A 13,224-nucleotide genomic window follows, 5' to 3' on the forward strand; every position below is an offset into this window, starting at 1 on the left:
ATCTGATTTGCTAGAATTTTGTTTAGGATTTCTGCATCTGTATTCATCAGAGATATTGGTCTGTAGTTTTCTTTTTCTGTGTTGTCTTTACCAGGTTTTGGTATCAGGGTAATGTTGGCCTCATAAAATGAGTTAGCGAGTACTGTCTCTTCTTCAATTTTTGGAAGAGTTTGAGCAGGATTGATATTAGATCCTCTTTGAAGGTTTGGTAGAATTCACTAGTGAAGCCATCTGGTCCCGGACTTTTGCTTTTGGGAAGGTTTTGGATGACTGATTCAATTTCGTTACTGGTGATTGATCTATTCAGATTTTCCAGTTCTTCATGGTTCAGCCTTGGTAGGCTGTGTTTCTAAGAACTTGTCCATTTCTTCTAGGTTAATGAGTTTCGTGGCATATAGTCCTTCATAATGTTCTTGGATGATCCTTTGTATTTCTGTGGTGTCCGTGATAACTTCCCCTTTTTCATTTCTGATTTTGTTAATTATTGTCTTCTCTCTTTTTATCTTGGTGAGTCTAGCCAAGGGTTTGTCAATTTTGTTAATCTTTTCCAAGAACCAGCTCTTTGTCACATTAATTTTTTCTATTGTCTTTTTGTTTTCTGTTTCATTTAGTTCTGCTCTGATTTTTGTTATTACCTTTCTTCTGCTGACCTTGCATTTCACTTGTTCTTCTTTTTCTAGTTCTTTAAGGTGTAACATGAGGTTATTTATTTGGGATTTTTCTTGTTTCTTGAGATAGGCCTGCAATGAGATAAATTTCCCTCTTAAAACTGATTTTGCTGTATCCCAAAAATTTTGGTAGGATGTATTTTCATTGTCATTTGTTTCTATGTATCTTTTGATCTCTCCTCTAATTTCTTCTTTGACCCAGTCTTTCTTAAAAGTATGTTGTTTAATCTCCACGTTTTCATGGTTTTTCCTTCTTTCTTTTTGCAGTTGATATCCAATTTCAAAGCCCTGTGATCAGAGAATATGCTTGGTATGATTTCAATCTTCTTAAGTTTGCTGAGGCTGATTTTATGTCCCAATATATGGTCTATCCTTGAGAATGTTCCATGTACACTATAAAAGAATGTATAGTCTGGTGTTTTAGGATGAAGTGCTCTATAAATGTGAATTATGTCCATTTCATCTAATGTGTCATTTAGGGTTGCTATTTCATTATTTATTTTCTGTTTGGATGTTCTATCCATAGCTGTCAATGATGTATTTAAGTCCCCTAATATAATTGTGTTTTGGTCAATTTCTCCCTTTAGTTCTGTTAGTAGTTGCTTGGTATATTTTGGTGCTCCCTGATTGGGGGCATAAATATTGATGACTGTTATGTCTTCTTGTTGTATAGTCCACTTTACCATTATAAAATGTCCATCTTTGTCTCTTGTTATCTTTTTCACCCTGAATTCAGTTTCATCTGATATCATTATGGCTACACCTGATTTTCTCTGGGTACCATTTGCTTGGAGTGTCAATTTCCACCCTTTCACTTTGAGTCTGTGCTTGTCTTTGTAGCTGAGATGTGTCTCTTGGACACAGCATATGGTTGAGTTTAGTTTTTTGATCCACTCTGTGCCTTTTTATTGGTGAGTTCAGTCCATTTACATTTAGAGTGATTATTGATATGTGAGGATTTCCTGTCATTCTATCTTTAGTTTTCTGGTAAGGCTGTGTCTCCATTGTTTCTTTGCCTTTTTGTTGTTGTCTATTATTTCTGCGTGGTGGTATTCTATGATGTTTCCCTCTGTTTCTTCTTACTACAGTATATATTTCAGTTCTGGATTTTTTTTGAGTGGTTATCCTTAAGTTTATGTAAAAGAAAGTTTCATATCTAGAGTTTCCATTTTCTTCAGCATGCTTACTTTCTCCATTCCCATATTCTGGTTCAGGCTTTACTCTCCCTCTTTTTATGTTTTGGTTGCCACAAATTGTCCCTGTTGATGGTGGTCGAGTAGCCTCCTTTAGTATTTCTTGTAGTGCAGGTCGTGTATTAGAAAATTCCCTCAGCTTCTGTATGTCTGGGAAGGTCTTTATTCCTCCTTCATATCTAAAGGATATCTTTGCTGGGTATATTATTCTTGGCTCATAATTTCTCTCTTTCAGTAGTTTGAATATTTGGTTCCACTCCTTCCTGTCTTGTAGAGTTTCTGCTGAAATATCTGATGATAATCTAATGGGCTTTCCTTTGTAGGTTACCATTTTCTTTTCCCTGGCTGCCTTGAGGATTCTTTCTTTGTCTTTGATTTTAGACAGCTTCGATACAATGTGCCTTGGAGAAGGGCTGTTGGGATTGAGGTAATTAGGTGTTCTGTTTGCTTCTTGGATTCGAGGATCCAGTTCTGTCCACAAGTGTGGGAAGTTCTTATCGACAATTTGTTTGAATATATTCTCTGTTCCCTTCTCTCTTTCTTCTCCTCCTGTTATGCCCATTATTCTTATATTGCTCTTTCTGATGGAGTCAGAAAGTTCTTGTAGAGTTCTTTCATTTCTTTTAAGTCTCAAGTCTCTTTCTTCTTCCATCTGTGTAATTTCCAGGTTTCTATCTTCGATGTCACTGATTCTTTCCTCCATCTGGTCAACTCTACGACCTAAGCTGGTTATTTCATTCTTAATTTCTTCTATTGAGTTCTTAATCTCCAGAAACTCTATTTGGTTCATTTTTAAAATTTTAATCTCTTTCGTAAAATGCTCATGCTGTTCTTTGATTGTGTTTCTGAGTTCATTAAACTGCCTTTCTGTGTTTTCTTGCATCTCGTTGAGTTTTTTCAGAACTGCAATCTTGAATTCTCTGTCATTTAAGTCACATATTTCCATATTTGTAAGTTCCTTTTCTGGAGACTTTTCACTTTCTTTCTGAGCTGTCTTGTTGCCTTGGTTATTCATGGCAATTACTGATTTATTATTTTTCTTCCTAGACATATACAGAAGTGGCTTCTGCAACAGGTTGATAGGAAGAGGTCTTTCTTTTGTTTTCCAGTACTTATTGGTAGAATGTTTTATTTTCTCTCCGACTGTAGCCTTTTTTTCTTTCTCACACGGTAGTTCTATGTTTTCTCTGCACTATTCCAGCTTCTCACACATTGGGGGCATTCCCTGGGAGACGGACTTTTCCTCTGTTAATAGTTCACCTGGGTCACAGGGCGCAGTGTCCGTGTGGGTATGCGGAGAGCTTTGAAGTTCCAAAGCTCTTCCTGCACCAGATTCAGAGCCCGTATGTTTCAGCAGTTCTGTTTACCCTGCAGGGATCCGCCCAGATAGGCGGGGCCAGGGGCGGGATGAGTCGTGAGAGGTGGCCCAGAGCAATGGCGGCGACCACCACCACCACTGGTCCTGCTTCCATAGCTCCGTCCCCTTTGCCGGAATTAGTTGGGCTGTGAATTTCTGTCTGCGGTCCACAGTTCTCAGAAAAGCAAATATTCTGTTGTTTTGATTTGACACTGCTACTGTTCCACTTCTAGTACCAGGCAGCTGGGGGCTGTGCGAGCTCTGGGAGGGTAGGGTGGGGGCGGCTAGTCTCAGTGCCTAAGGCTTCTGTTCTCTGCTCAGCAGTGAGGGCTTAAACCACCGTTTTCAGCCTTCTTCCCTCAGTCTTTTCTCATAGGTCTCTGCCGTGAGCGTTGGGTTCAGCCGTGTTATATGCTGTCCCCTCAGCCCTGTGGGCCATAAGTGGAGCCCTAGCAATTCGAGTTCTTCCCTCTCCCACAGCTGCGGTAGTTCCGGGAAGCAGCGAGTTCGGAGCACTGAGCTAGGTCTGCATCCTCTGCCTGCACGGCTCCGTCTCCGCACTTCTCCCCCCCCCCCCCCCCCCGCGCGATTCGCCCACGTTTAGGTGAATTCAGTAGTGGGCCTCTTCGTCTTGCCTGCCTGTTGTGCAGGGAGTCCTTTGTGGAATTATTGTTTTTCGATTAGTTGTAAATTCCAGGGGAGCTTTACGGAGGCTCACCTCATGCCACCATTTTGATGACGTCTCTGCTGGAGATAATTTTCAATGGCTTAGATTACCCACTATGGTGGACAGTGTTACTGCTCTGCCAAGATCCCCTCAGATTCTTTTTTTTCCATATTTTTGAGGCTATAGGGCAGGAGGGTGGGATATTCTGTCTTTGGTTGTGCTTTTACTTTTAACATCTGGAATCTGTAGCTCTTTTTAAAAGTTTATTTATATTTAAAATAATTTTTTTCAAATTTTTTTGTTTTCTTGAGATACAATTGGCATAAACATATTAGTTTAAGACATACGTAATGATTTGATATGTGTATATATTATGAAGTGATCACCACAATAAGTCTAGTTGACAACCATCACCACACATAGCTGAACATCATTAATCATCAGGGAAATGAAGTCAAAACTACAATGAGATATCACCTCATTTAAAATGGTTAATATAAAAAAGACAAGCGTAGGTGAGAGTCTAAAGGGAACCCTTGTACACTGTTTGTGGGGATTGAAAATTGGTGCAGTCACTATGGAAAAACAGTATGGAGGTTCCTCAGAAAATTAAAAATAGAGCCACCATATGATCCACCATTTCTACTTCTGGGAATATATGCATAGGAAATCAAATCAGTATCTTGAAGAGATACCTACAGTCCTGTGTTCATTGCAATTATATTCACAATAGCCAAGAAATGTAAACAAACTAAATATCCATTGATGGATGAAAGATAAAGTGTAACACACACACACACACACACACACAGTCACACACAGTCTCTCACACGATGCAATATTATTCAGCCTTAAAAATGAAGGAAATGTTGCCATTTGTGACAACATGGATGAATGTAGAAGACATGCTAAATGAAATAAGCCAGACACAGAAAGACAAATACTGCATGATTTCACTTATTTGTGGAATCTAAAATAATCAACCTCATAGATGCAGAAAGTACAATGGTAGTTGCCAGAAGCTGGGGACATGGAAAATGGGGGAAATACTGGTCAAAGAGTACAAAATTTCAGTTAGACAAGATGAATTAAGTTCTGGAGATTTAATATACAGTAATGTGACTATAGTTAACAATACTGTATTGTAAACTTGAAATTTGCTAAGAGGGTTGATCTTATGTATTCTCACCACAAAAAATAGAAAGAAAATGGTAACTGTGAGGTGGATATGGTAATTAACCTTATTACGCCAATTATTATACATATATATGTATATATCAAAACATCATGTCTTACACCTTAAATATATATAATTTTTATTTGTCACTTATACCTCCATGAAGATGGAAAAAAGATTTTAAAATTCAGAATAAACAATTTATTAATGCCTTTCTGTTTTTAAATGTTTTTCTTTTTTCTAGTCAGAATCAACGGTTTCAGACTTAGTTCCTCTTTATCTTGAAATGCATATTGTGGTGGACAAAGTTTTGGTATGTAGTTTGCTTTACTATTAAATATTTAGTATGAGTATGTGATTATCCCCAGTTGGAAAGGAACTTAAACATTCCAGTCTTCTTACTTTCACGTCATGGACAGGACAGTGGAAACATTTACAAACTGAAAAACCAGATATTCAAAGTTATACTAGTTTTTTCAGAAATGTTTTATTTTAAATATTTATATAACAAAATCCTGTATAACAAAATGATCTTTTTGGTGGTACTTCACATCTTTAGGGCCTCTCTCAATCCACAATATTTTTAATGGTGATATTTGTTTTAAGTTACATTTGTTAAGATTTTAATTCTTGTTTGCACTTGGAGAGCAGCAGTATGTAGTCTAGAGGATGTTTTGCCCTATAAAATATTTATTGGCACTAAAGTAATGGTAATATAGCTATTTATGGGAACTGCTTACATTAATATGTCAAGTTTTTTTGTTTTTTTTGTTTTTTGTTTTTAGCAGTTTTTAGTGGTATACCTGTTCCAGTCTGTTGTTTACCTAGTCTAAATGCACCTCTCGATCCCTGATTCCCATAAGCAGTTCTTGGACCTCTGAACTTCAGGACCTTGGGGTCATGACTTAGCTTGCACTCAACAAAGTGTGATTTTATTTCCCCTATATTTCAGATATTTCAGAAAACAGGAATAAAAATATACTTTCCAGGTTTTGTTCTGATGATAAGCATTGGATTGTCACACCTTTGGAATACGACAGGGAATATAAATTATACTCACTATCAATTCTAATAGGATTGTAGAGCTTGTCAGGAAGTCAGAGTTGAAGGTCAAAGACAGGTGAGAATTGGAGAAGGATATGATAATACTTGATTTATTAGCGTACAGAGAAAAGGGCAAAGTAAACATTTAAGAGAGAATTAAGATATTTCTAGAAAGATGACTAAATTCCTAGGGAATATTTTGGATTATGGAAATCATTTGTTTCAGGATTATGTTACAAATTTTGAGAGTTGTTTTGAAAGCTTCTTGTCTAAATTGTCAGGTTTGCCAGCCGTATAATGCGGATTAAATATCCGTTTTCTATGTTCTTATGTATATTTACATATTCTTTTAATAAACATTGAGTCAGCTATGACAACTGCGTTACTAGATGTTGGGCACATGAAGAAGAGCAATAGTGATATTGTCTTCAAAGACTTCACAATTGTAGCCCAGTGAATTTAATGCCATGATGGAGGCAAGCATATGGAACTATAAAAATACAGTCCAATAATGAAGAAAGACATGGCAACACAAAACTGTAACCTGAGGTACTGTAAGAGCTTGCAAGTAGGTGTTTTCAAATGTAGGTTTTATTATTATTCAGGTATGAGTAGAGTGAGGCCACAAATCAGGAAATGATTGGTATTGGAAAGATGGGTGGGAGCCTTGACTGTGGTTTCTTTGGGAAAGATCTGGTGAGCTAAGGTAAGCAGGTTTAGGATTGGCTAGTTTGGATAATTTCAGTTGTTTCTGGGGTATAGGGTTGTCTCTAGTTCTTTGGTACCTACCTGATTAAGGCAGCGGAATAATGGCTTGGAATATAAGAACCTGATAAAGGGTTGGGCTCTCAATTGGTTCATTTGGGTAAGAGGGGGAGGATGAGGCCATGGAAGAGATTGTGCAAAACCTTTCTTTACAAGGGTACATAGATATGAGAGAAGGTTCTTTTCAGAAAACTGCAAGAAGTTTGGTATATAGCATTGAAGAAGGGAAATGGAAAGAATTGAAGAATTGACATGATATTTGGATTTTATCCCAAAAGTAATGGAGAGTCATTAGAAAATTTTAAGCAGGGAGTGACACGGTAATGCTTTCATTTTAGAATCACCATTTTGTAAAAGTGTAGGGACTGGATATATGGTGAGAAAATTGGAGAAGGAGGAACCGTTTAAGAGATTATTTTAGTAATAAAAGTGAAAATTTATAAATTAGTAGTATTAGGAACAGGAAAAAAAGGACAGTTTTAAAAGGTACTGATGAGGTTGAATTAGAAGGACTGATAAGTTGATTTATTTATTCACTTAATAAATTTATTGAGCATGATCTGGGTACCAGTTATTGTTCTGTTTATTGCGGATACAGCAATGAACAAAACAGAAAAAGTTCTAGTCTCATGGAACATGTAGTATAATGTGGGAGGTCATGGGCGATACCATTCACTGTAGCAGTGGAAATGTAAGTAGGAGCAGATTTTTGAGGAATGATGATGAGTTTAGTTTTAGATATGTTTAATTTGAGGGTCTTGTGGAACATCAAAGAGATAGTGTGCTTCAGAGATATGATTTATAGATACGGGATATGACATTGACACATTCCACAGAATTTATTCAGATTTCAACAGTTACATATATACTCAGTTACATATACACACAGTTGTGTGTGTGTGTGTGTGTGTAGTTTTATGTGATAGTATCAAAATGTAGCCTTATGTAACCATCACCACCACAGTCAAGGCACCACTCAACAGTATCACAACCACAAGACTCTCTTATGTTATCTCTTTATAATTACACCCATCTTGCCCCCACTTCCTATACTTGTTAACCCCTGGCAATCACTAATCTCTATCTCTGTGATTTCATAAATGTTATCATGCAATATGTATCCTTTTGAGATTTCTTTTATACTCAGCATAATTTTCTTGAGGCTTATCCAAACTGTTCCGTATATCAAAAGTTCAGTTCCTTTTGATTACTGAGTGGTATTTCATTGTATGAATGTACCAGTTTGTTTAACCAGTTAACCATTGAAGTATGAATTGTTTCTAGTTTTGGGCTCTTTTAAATAAAGCTATTATGAACATTTATGTGTAGGTTTTTTTGGGAGCATCAGTTTTTATTTCTTTGGGATAAATGCCTAGGAGTTTAATTGCAGGGTGATATGGTTAGTCCATTATTTGTTTTGAAAGACTCTCCCAAATTACTTTTCAGAGCGGCTATATGATTTTACATTCCCATCAATATATATAAGTGATTCCAATTTACATTCTGGCTTATTTTGAACTGTACTAACCCTAAAGCAGCCTCAAACCTGTAAGAGTTGATGGAGAGTAAGAGTAAATCTCAGACCTATTATGTAGCAAATTTGTATTTAAATTTCAAATTAATTCTGTTTTTCAGTATGATTTCTTGGGCTCTGATAGCATGATAGTAACAAATAAAATCATCGAAGTTATTGGCCTTGTAAATTCAGTAAGTATTTTCCTTTTTATGTGAGTTAGAAAAATTCATACTGGTTTTTAAACTATAATTTTCATTAACTTGATGTGGCATTTTTAAATAATAAAGTCATCCACATAAACTAAGTGAGGATTTGTCAAAACATTGAAGTAATTTCTTGGTCATGTAAAATAACATAAATATTAATTTTTTTTAATGTTTATCTCTTCTGTTTTTAGATGTTTGCCCAATTTAAAGTTACTATTGTGCTGTCATCATTGGAGTTGTGGTCAGATACAAATAAAATTTCTACAGTTGGTGAGGCAGATGAATTACTGCATAGATTTCTAGATTGGAAAAAATCCTATCTTACACTCAGGCCTCATGATATTGCTTATCTATTCGTGTAAGAATAATATTTCAGTATTCTTAGAAAACAGATCTCTGATAATGATGTAGCTTTATTTAGGGAATTGTTATTCATTTCTGACTATTGCAAAGGGAAGGGGGTGGGAGGATAGAAAAAAAATGTTTTCCAGCAAGCAGAAGCTAAAGGAGATCATAACCAGTTGACTAGCCCTACAAGAATGTTAAAGGGATATATCTATCTATCTATCTATCTATCTATCTATCTATCTATCTATCTATCTATCTATCTTCAGGAGTGTGATTGCTGGGTCAAATTATATACTGGGGGTGCCAAAAAAATCTGTACAAGTGGACACTTTGGTCAGTGTTGCTCGAGCAATAGTTCACAGTAATCAGAAGTGTCTGGACACTGATGGTAAACACTTTGAGCACTTCTTGTAATTGCAGAAGTCAAATGTGACTTGTATTCATCTTTTGTTATCACTATATATTATTACAATTTTAATTTTCTATTTCAAATTTTTTAAATTTTCCTTTCTTAAAATGTGTATACATTTTTTTGGCACCCTCTGTGTATATATCTCCAGACTAATCTAATGTTGTAATGGTGGGAGGTTAATCATTCATAAATCTACTCTGAAGGTTAAAAGACGAAAGTCATAAAAATAATCATTGCAACAATAATTTGTTAAGAGATATACAAGATAAAAAACACTAATTGTGACATCAAAAACATAAAATGTGAGGGTAGAGGGGTTAAAAATGTTGAGTTTTAGTATATGTTCAAACTTAAGTTTTCATCTTAAAATAGACTGTTAAAAATATAACTTGTTTTATGTAAGCCTTGTTGTAGCCACAAAGCCAAAACCTATAGCATACATAGAAAAGATAGGATAAAAGGAATCTAATACACTGTTATAAAAAAATCATCAAATCTCAAAGGAGGAGAGTAAGAGAAGAGGAAATGTATGGAGGAATTACAAAGCAGCCAGAAAACAATGAACAAAATAGCATTAAGTACATTGCTATCAATAATTACTTTAAATATAAATGGACTAAATTCTCTAATTGAAAGACAGAGTAGCTAAGTGGATAAAAAACAGGACCCATCTATATGCTGCCTGCAAGAAACTCACTTCAGATATAAGGATGCACGCTGATTGTGAAGGGATGGAATAAGATATTCCATGTAAATTGAAACCAAAAGAAATCTGGGGTAACTAATATCAGACAAAATCAACTTTAAGACAAGACTGTCATAACAGACAAAAAAGGTCATCATATAATGATAAAGGGGCAATCCAAATAAATATATGTCTTTTATTTATTTTTCTTGCCTGATTGGTCTGGCTAGGACTTCTTCTTCTTTTTTTTTTTAATTTTTTAATTTTATTTTATTAAATTGATTGGGGTGACAATTATTAGTAAAATTACATAGATTTCAGGTGTACAATTCTGTATTACATCATCTATAAATCCCATTGTGTGTTCATCACCCAGAGTCAGTTCTCCTTCCATCACCATATATTCGATCCCCCTTACCCTCATCTCCCACCCCCCACCCCCCGCCCCCCTTACCCTCTGGCAACCACTAAATTATTGTCTGTGTCTATGAGTTTCTGTTTCTCATTTGTTTGTCTTGTTCTTTTGTTGTTTTTGGTTTATATACCACATATCAGTGAAATCACATGGTTCTCTGCTTTTTCTGTCTGACTTGTTTCGCTCAGCATTACTCTCTCAAGATCCATCCATGTTGTCACAAATGTTCCTATATCATCTTTTCTTACTGCCGAATAGTATTCCATTGTGTATATATACCACAACTTCTTCATCCATTCATCTATCGAAGGACATTTTGGTTGTTTCCATGTCTTGGCCACCATAAACAAAGCTGCAATGAACATTGGAGCACACGTGTCTTTATCTCTAAATGTCTAATACTATGCTAAATAAGGTGGTGAGATGGCATTCTTGTCTTGTTTCTGATCTTACAGGAAAAGCTTTTGGTTTTTCACTTTTGAGTATATCAGCTGTGGACTTGTCATATATGGTCTTTATTATGTTGAGGTACATTCCCTCTATACCCGCTTGGTTTAGAGTTGTTATAATGGATGTTGAATTTTCTGTAATGCTTTTACTGCTTATATTGAGATGATAATATGTTTATCCTTAATTTTGTTAATATAGATTATCACTCTGTTGTTATCAGGTGTTGAACTGTCCTTGCATCCCTGGCATAATCTCACTTGATTATGGTGTATCATCTTTTTAATATATTCTATTGAGGAGTTTTTCAATTTTGATCTAATAGGCATTTAAGTTCAGGGTTTTGGCCTATAATTCTCCTTTTTTTTTTTTTATGGTGTTATTGTCTAGTTTTGGTATTTCGGTATCGGGGTAATCTTGGCTTCATAAAATAAGTTGGAAGTTGTCTCTCCTATTCTATTTTTTTTCAATAGTTTGAGAATGGTGGGTATTAATTCTTCTTTAAATGTTTGGTAGAATTCACCTGTGATACCTCCTGGTACTGGGCTTTTGTTTTATTGAGAGTGTTTTGATTACTGCTTCAATTTCATTGCTAGCAATTGATCTGTGCAGATTTTCTGTTTCTTCCTGGTTCAGTCTTGGAAAGTTGTATGTTTCTAGAAATTCATCCATTTTTTTCCTAGCTTACTTAATTTGTTGGCATGTAATTGTCCTTAGTGTTCTTTAACAATCCTTTATATTTCTGTGGTGTCATTTGTAGTATCTCTTTTTTCATTTCTGATTTTATTTATTTGGGCTTTCTCTGATGAGCCTGGCTAGAGGCTTTTACATTTTATTTATCCTTTCAGAGAATCAGCTCTTAATTTCATTGATTTTTTTTTTGTCTCTTTATCGTTTATTTCCACTCTTATCTTTATTATTTTTTCATTTTACATATTTTTGTTTTTGTTTGTTCTTTTTCTAGTTCTAGTCGGAAAGTTTGATTGTTTATTTGGAATTTTTCTTGTTTCTTTAGGTAGGCCTGTATAGCTATGAACTTTTTCCTTAAAACTGCTTTTGCTGCATCCCATATGTTTTGTAAGGTTGTGCTTTCATTTTCATTTGTCTCAAGGTAGTTTTGATTTTGATCAACTGGTTTTTAGTAGCGTGTTCTTTAATCTCCACATATTTGTATTTTTTTCTAGTTTTTTTCTATACTTAATTGTTTCATTCCATTGTGTCAGAAATATGCCTCATATAATTTCAGTCTTCTTGAATTTATTGAGGTTTGTTTTGTGGCTTAATATATGGTCTATCCTGGAGCATGTACCATATGCACTTGAGAAAAATGTGTGTTCTGCAATTTTGGGATTAAACGTTCTATAAATGTCCATTAACTCAATCTGGTCTAATGTGACATTTAAGCCATTTTTTTCCTTATTAATTTTCTGTATGGATGATCTACCTATTGAGGTAAATGGGGCATTAAAGTACCCTACAATTGTAATATTACTGTTAATTTCTACCTTTATGTCCATTAATATATGCTTTATGTACCTGGTGCTCGTATGTTGGGTATGTAGATATTCACAAATGTTATAACCCCTTCTTTGATTGACCCCCATATCATTATTCAATGTCCTTCTTTATCTCTTTTTACATTCTTTGTTTTAAAGTCTACCCCATCTTTCTTTTTATTTCTATTTGCATGGAATACTTCTTTATATCCCTTCACTTTTAGTCTGTGTGTGTCTTTCTATTTAAAGTGAGTCTCTTGTAGGCAACCTGTAGATGGGTCGTTTTTTTTTTTTTTTAATCAATTCAGCAATCCTACGTCTTTTTTTTTTTTTTTTTTTTTTTTTTTTTTTTTTAACAGGACGTTATTGGGGAACAGTGTTTACTTCCAGGACATTTTTCCAAATAAAGTTGTTGTCCTTTCAATCTTAGTTGTGGAGGGTGCCGTTCAGCTTCAAGTTGTTGTCCTTTCAGTCTTAGCTGTGGAGGGGGCAGCTCAGCTCCAGGTCCAGTTGCCATTACTAGTTGTGGGGGGCGCTGCCCACCATCCCTTGTAGGAGTTGAACTGGCAACCTTGTGGTTGAGAGGACGCACTCCAACCAACTGAGCCATCTGGGAGCTCAGCCGCAGCTCAGCTCAAGGTGCCGTGTTCAATTTTAGTTGCAGGGGGTGCTGCCCACCATCCCTTGTGGAACTCGAGGAATTGAACGGGAAACCTTGTGGTTGAGAGCCCACTGGCCCATGTGGGAATCGAACCAGCAGCCTTCGGAGTTAGGAGCATGGAGCTCTAACCGCCTGAGCCACTGGGCTGGCCCCAATCCTATGTCTTT

The 13,224-nt window shown here is 35.7% G+C and overlaps 1 protein-coding gene across 1 annotated transcript in view; it reads left to right on the forward strand.

The window, feature by feature from the left end:
* Nucleotides 1–13,224, forward strand: part of LOC109439478 (disintegrin and metalloproteinase domain-containing protein 32-like) — a 121,038-nt gene that overhangs the window by 48,717 nt on the left and 59,097 nt on the right. Inside the window, exons 7-9 of the mRNA XM_074331501.2 lie at nucleotides 5,307–5,375; nucleotides 8,507–8,578; nucleotides 8,785–8,951. Of these exons, the coding sequence (XP_074187602.2) occupies nucleotides 5,307–5,375; nucleotides 8,507–8,578; nucleotides 8,785–8,951 (308 nt within the window). The remainder of the gene's footprint in view (nucleotides 1–5,306; nucleotides 5,376–8,506; nucleotides 8,579–8,784; nucleotides 8,952–13,224) is intronic.

This window comes from Rhinolophus sinicus, chromosome 16 (genome assembly GCF_057876585.1).
Source record: "Rhinolophus sinicus isolate RSI-liver-muscle chromosome 16, RSI-T2T, whole genome shotgun sequence".
NCBI lineage: Eukaryota > Metazoa > Chordata > Mammalia > Chiroptera > Rhinolophidae > Rhinolophus > Rhinolophus sinicus.